The sequence below is a fragment of the Hydractinia symbiolongicarpus genome, chromosome 5 (genome assembly GCF_029227915.1).
Source record: "Hydractinia symbiolongicarpus strain clone_291-10 chromosome 5, HSymV2.1, whole genome shotgun sequence".
In the NCBI taxonomy this organism is placed as follows: Eukaryota; Metazoa; Cnidaria; class Hydrozoa; order Anthoathecata; family Hydractiniidae; genus Hydractinia; species Hydractinia symbiolongicarpus.
In genome coordinates, this window is record NC_079879.1 from 4,427,482 (window position 1) to 4,433,481 (window position 6,000).

At 34.4% G+C, this 6,000-nt stretch overlaps 1 protein-coding gene across 1 annotated transcript in view; it reads left to right on the forward strand.

Annotated features, from left to right (window-relative positions):
- Nucleotides 1-5,757, forward strand: part of LOC130644258 (uncharacterized) — a 38,455-nt gene extending 32,698 nt beyond the window's left edge. The window contains exons 9-10 of the mRNA XM_057449794.1: nucleotides 2,890-3,176; nucleotides 4,902-5,757. Coding sequence (XP_057305777.1) covers nucleotides 2,890-3,176; nucleotides 4,902-5,009 — 395 coding nt within the window. The 3' untranslated portion in view covers nucleotides 5,010-5,757. The remainder of the gene's footprint in view (nucleotides 1-2,889; nucleotides 3,177-4,901) is intronic.
- Nucleotides 5,758-6,000: the final 243 nt, after the last annotated feature.

Here is a 6,000-nt window from a genome sequence, read left to right on the forward strand (position 1 = left end):
CTGGTACCATCCACTGGCTTCTTCCATAAATTCCTGAGGGGGCACTGCACCTTAGCAGACCCCATGTCTTTAACCTGCTTCTCAACCAGGGTTTTCACGTGTGATAGCACCATCCCCAAGTACCCATCGACATCCGTACCGTCTATGCCAGGGATGCGGAAACTACGGAAGGTTTTATGGCGAGCATGTGTATGTTCTTGAGGCGTGAAATCTTGGTTCGGCTGCTGCTCGTCTTGGCATGATCCTCCTTTGCCTCTTCTTCAACTTCACCCATCAGGGTCTTCTTAACTCCATCATAAAGAGCAAAGATGCGATTTTTTTACTGATGTATATATACTTTACACCGGATTTCTAATACCCTCTGGTACATAGTTCACAAGCCAGTAAAACCAGTCCCGCAGCTTGCTCTTGACTAGTGGACGTGTCTTCGCCATCTCTTGACGTTCAAAGACATTCATGGCTTCGGGTGTAAATGCTCCTGCTCCAGGAGCGTGTTGTGGAGATACCTCCAGGAGTGCAACAAGATGGGCTTTGCGTAGCTTGGAATAGCGCGGGTTCTCGCAATAGCGTGTAATTCTTTTACTGTGTGCCTATCCATTTATTATACATTGAGAAGCTCAACGTGCGTTCTGGGACAGTATTCACTTGCGCAATCTCTATTTTTGTTGCTGTCAGCATTATTCCCGCTAGTCGCTATTACGCATGCGTGGGATTTTATCGGATTTCCTGGAATTGTCGGATTCGGGGAATTCGGGATTGTTGTTGTTGTTTACGTTGTTGTTGTTTACGTTGTCGTCGTCTGTCCCAGAACGAACATTTTCCTCTCTCTGTTTTAAGGTTTTTTACATAACTATCTTCATCAGAATAATACGCTGTCAAAAGCCGTCCATCAAAATCATAATTAATATTAAATGTGGTAATGATTATAGTGGAAATAGTTTTCAGCTCCTAATCATTTATTAGTCTCTACCGAGTACATTAATAGAAGTCACATAGCTTTTGTTTTAAAGGAAGAGCACGCTTTATAGACCGCTTACTTTGCCAGGAAATGTTGCCTTATATCCTTTTTTATTATACTTACATCTTCCTTGTTACTGTATACAAATAGCTCAGATATTTATAAAGCGAAGGCTTATTATTTCCTTAACACGATAGTTAGTAGGCAACGTTTTAGGACAATGTACTCCCATCATTGGGCAAAGTTAAATTATGTTGGACATGAATTTATGTAATAAGGGAAAGTACCTAACGTGACCAGTACTACGAAGTAAAACCCTCTGACTGACCATCACCTAGATTCTACGGCGTACCGAGACTGAAAATCCATTATGACAAAATTGGTTATTGCATAACACCAATCATATGCCAGTATTTTACAATAACCAGATGACACTTTTTGTAAAAAAACAATGAACCAATCATCACTCTCCATCGACAAATCAAATACCCTGCTGAACTGTTACAAAATGACAAGATTGCTTTCCTTATCACATTGCTCAAACAGCTACAGTCATTTTCGAATTTTATTAGAAAATAAAGGTTCTTCGGTCATTTTTCGATATGGAAAAGCAACATCTTCTGTCAAATATATTCTGCAATCAAAAGGATGCAAGAGTTGTTTTTCTGCTGCAAACATGTAAGACCGGTGAAGGAATTTTAAAATGCGCTGGTAGCAGTTTTCACTATTGCAATGAACAATTGACGCGCATTCCCGCTTAAGTACAGGACAATGAGATAATTATTGCAATTTTAGGTATCGTATCTAACCAAATAACTCAAGAGCTTAACTTTTAAGTCTATTGTTGAAATTGACAGGTGAAATTTCACAATTCAAAGTGAGTGGTTATAATTTCAAGCTATCTCATTACTACAATCTAGATTACATTTGTCAAAAGAGTTATCTTCATTGCAAATGTAAAGATGGCTAGCTAATTACTTAATGTAACCTGGATCCAAGGGCCTGTAGCGTTTTTTGATTATGAGGATGAAACGCGTAGAAGCCCTGGTACAACAGACTGAAATTTACCCAAAATTAAGCATCATAGAAAAGTAATGTATGCGGGACGTTTTCGATCAAATATGATGTTTTAGTGAGTTTGTAAAAGAGTTTTACAGGATTTTTTGTGGCTAGCTAACCTTAGATACACCTTGAAATTCCAAAATAAATACAACCCTTAGTGGCTTTCTATTCACTTTGTGGTGTATGATACATATAGTAAAAGTTACAGCACTTATAGATGTTATAACGTGATTTACATCAACTGCAAAAATAACAGATGAAAGGATGGACCACTTGGACCACCAATGTTGGAGAAAATTCAGAGATCTCCAGAGAGCCAAAATCTTCATGAACAAGTAACCAAAGTCTTCGTAATGCTCATCGCCATATTTATTGTTAATAAAAAAACTTCTGCATTAATCATCTTTTTAACATAATTCAGAAAAGCCGTACACTTAATCTTATTGGTTGATTACGTCTGTTGTACCACTGCCTTGTACGCGTGTTGATGAAATATCGAAAAACGCTACAGGTCCTGGGATCGAGGTTGCTTACTTAATACTTTTGAGACATAATGCATTTCAGGAGATTTGTACCACTATAAAAACCAGTTTCAGGTTTGAAATAAAACGATGTGTTATAAACAGTTGAGCAAAAACAACCATCTTAAACGTGCTTCAAAAAGAATGCTGCAAAGTAATTTTAGCAAATATTCTTCCATATTCTTAATTTACATTAATTATTTTGATCGTTTGAAAAAAGGTTAATTGTAATGCATCTCTTAATATTTCATTACAAATGCAATATAATTTTTGAGGCTCACTCTCTCACAGCCATAAAACAACTCTTTTAACTTTTACCCACTTAACATATTTAAATATACTTCATAGACGGGGGTTATTTCTTAAAAGCAGTTGATGTTAGTGGAGGAAAGAGTAAAGGGAAAGACAAAGCGATTCTTTCACTAAAAAGGAAACCAACTCCTGGAGAAACCTGCATGACATTTTGGTACTACATGACTGGATCAGAAAACCATTTACTGAAAGTAAATATCGATTCTCTTGGTAAAAAACTTGAAACCTGTAAAACAAGCTTGGAATTGGGAATTCCTCCTTATGGCAGTGATTGGTGGATGCCAGGACAAGTAAACTTTGATTGCGGTACAAATGCTCACAAGGTGATTTCATTTTTGATATCTCAATAATAATTTAACTACACACTAATCGGACCTATTTATTTCTACCTGCCGCAGATTTCATTAAAAGTAGCGATCCTAAATAGATAAATACTTGAAATCCTTAGCTTATCTAATAACACGATGTTTCATATTTGACTGACTACAAAGAAAAACAGTAATTACAAAGTTCAAGAAACGTGAAGTTTGAAAATGTCGATTAGGCTCCTGATAATAAATTACACGGAAAACAAAAATATTTCACAAAATGGATATGTATAATTTGAAAATTTTTGAAACACGATAAGCACATTACAATCTTAACAGTAACCACTTAATTATGAAATTAATGTTCCATATCTTTATTTTTGCCACAATTATGAAACAAAACTTAACTTGGTTCACTTTTATATATTTGCCTTAACAACCTTCACAATTATTTCCAAATTTAGCCTCGGACATGTTGCAATAATTTTGGTTGTAAAAAATGAATTTTTAAGTACATTCCTATCAATCTTAATTGTTTACTTTTTTATGGTTGCGTAAAGCATCTTTATATTAATGTCAACCCAATTTGACTAAATGTCAGTCTAGGTTGACTAAATGTCAAACCAAGTTGAATAAGTGTAAAACCAATTTATCTAAACAAACCAAGATGACTAAATCAATTATTTAACTCAGTTGACCAACTGTTAAAGAAAGATGACTGAAAATAAACAGAAAATTTTTATCTGCATTGAGTTTGTGGTATTCAAGACGCTCATTCGTGTCTTTAAATAGTCAACCAATCCTTGCACCCATGGCGATCGTCCTTTGCTTTATACCAACTGACAACTTCCTGGCCACTGCCCAACCACATTCCTTATAACTCCGTTTCAAATTTCAAAACTCTATATTTCTTTGCTTTGTCTGCATGAATTATGTATGAGAGGCCAAAATATGTAAAAACTTGAAATATCAAACAGAAAGCAAATTCAGACTCTTTTTCATCTCCATTGGGAAAAGAAATTTACTGAAATTATTTGTTCAATCTATTTGAAACTTCCATCTGCTAAAGTTGACAGGTCAATTAAATTATTCAAATCAGGTTTGATAGTATGTTATAAGTCATAATGTTTTAACGTACATGTGCAACAAAGTTGAAAAAACTGAACGGCAGATTGGGAGATCGGAAGATCCAGTTTTTAACTGGGTTAACAAAAAGCCTGGAATAATGTTTCAGTTCATATTAAGGTGGGCAGAATTGCCAACTAACATACCTAGTAAATGTATTAAGATTCCATGAATGACTCATCTGTGAATAATGCACCCTGTACTATCTTTTTTTATTTCCGCTAAATCAGTATATTAAATAAATTTTGTAGTTGTATTCACTTCACCTAACTATTCCTTAAAACATTTTCTGTGGTTGTCAAGCTTGTGATCCGCCATTTTGAACACCACAAAGCGAGTAAATAAAATAGGTAGCCGCAGTTAAACCAGGTTAAGATTTTTTTATTTGTTTTAATTAAATTGTATTTTTCGTATCTTCGTTTAATATTTATCTTTTGTTACAACATACACACTACAAAATAAGTAAAAGACATACTTTGGCATTTTAGAGTTGAAGTTTTTTACGTTAACGTTTACTAAAAATATCGGCACTATTTTATATCGGATATCGGCTTATTTTGTGCAAAAACATAAAACTAGTTATATATGCTAATGACTATGCGAATTCTTGTTTAGGTGACTTTCACTGCATCAAATGGTGGAGATAAGTTTTCAAATATTGCAATAGACGATGTTTTTTTCTTGAATGGTTACCGTGACATAAAAACAGAAAATTTACTTTGACATTCGAGCTGTGTAAATATAACAAATGTATGTTTCTTTTCCTCGCGCATGAAACTGCTAAACAGCTATCTCAAAGAATAATGTTGTAATCAAATATTTCTGCTTAGAAGACTTTTGTCAAACTAATTATGAAAGTTAATGGCAAACTTCACAAATAATTGTGTTAAGCTAATGGTAAATTTCACAAAATAACCGCGGTGCTGTTATCTATTTTATTCCTGTTTTGTTTTTAAATAAAACAAAACGTAAAAGCTGCATCTCACTATTACAAAGGTGACAATAGTGATACACCCAATGCTGTTGTTTATTCCACACTTAGGAAAACCAAAGTGCTGTATGCTACTTGATCTGTGACCACAAACTAAGCTAGGTTTTAAAAACAATAAAAACTTAAGACGTCTAGATGTAGCCACTAAGTTTGCGCACACATAAAGCTGCTAAATGGGGCGACCAGCGATATGTTTTTTTTTTAAATATTTTTTTAGGCAAACAATTACGAAAATGTGACGGTTCACGGTTTATAAGCATATCAAATTCAAACAGGGCCTGTCATTATTCTTTTTTCTTCTATTGTTTTTCATTTATTTATCTATTTAGATCTTGCCTTACCAACAAACAAACCAGATTCTTATAAAAGCGTAATACATTGCAACCAAAATAAACAGGGGGCGAGTTGTTTCCGAACAAATGTTATTGCTAAACAAAGGAAAACGAGGGAAATGGTTGGATAGGGAAGCTTTAAATAAAGTGCTTTAAAACTAGTGGGTTTAACATAATAACTATTGTTTAAAAAACAGAGAAATAAGAATAATGGCCAACCTGGTTCGAATTTTAATATTATGATACATGAAGGCATGTCATAGATTTCAAATTAAATATATACGGCGAGTTAATTTACTTTGTCTATGACTTACGTTGGCTGGTATAATGATGGTAAGCTGGGCAATTTAACACTTTATTGCACCCGTCAATGACGTGGACGTTGTGTTTA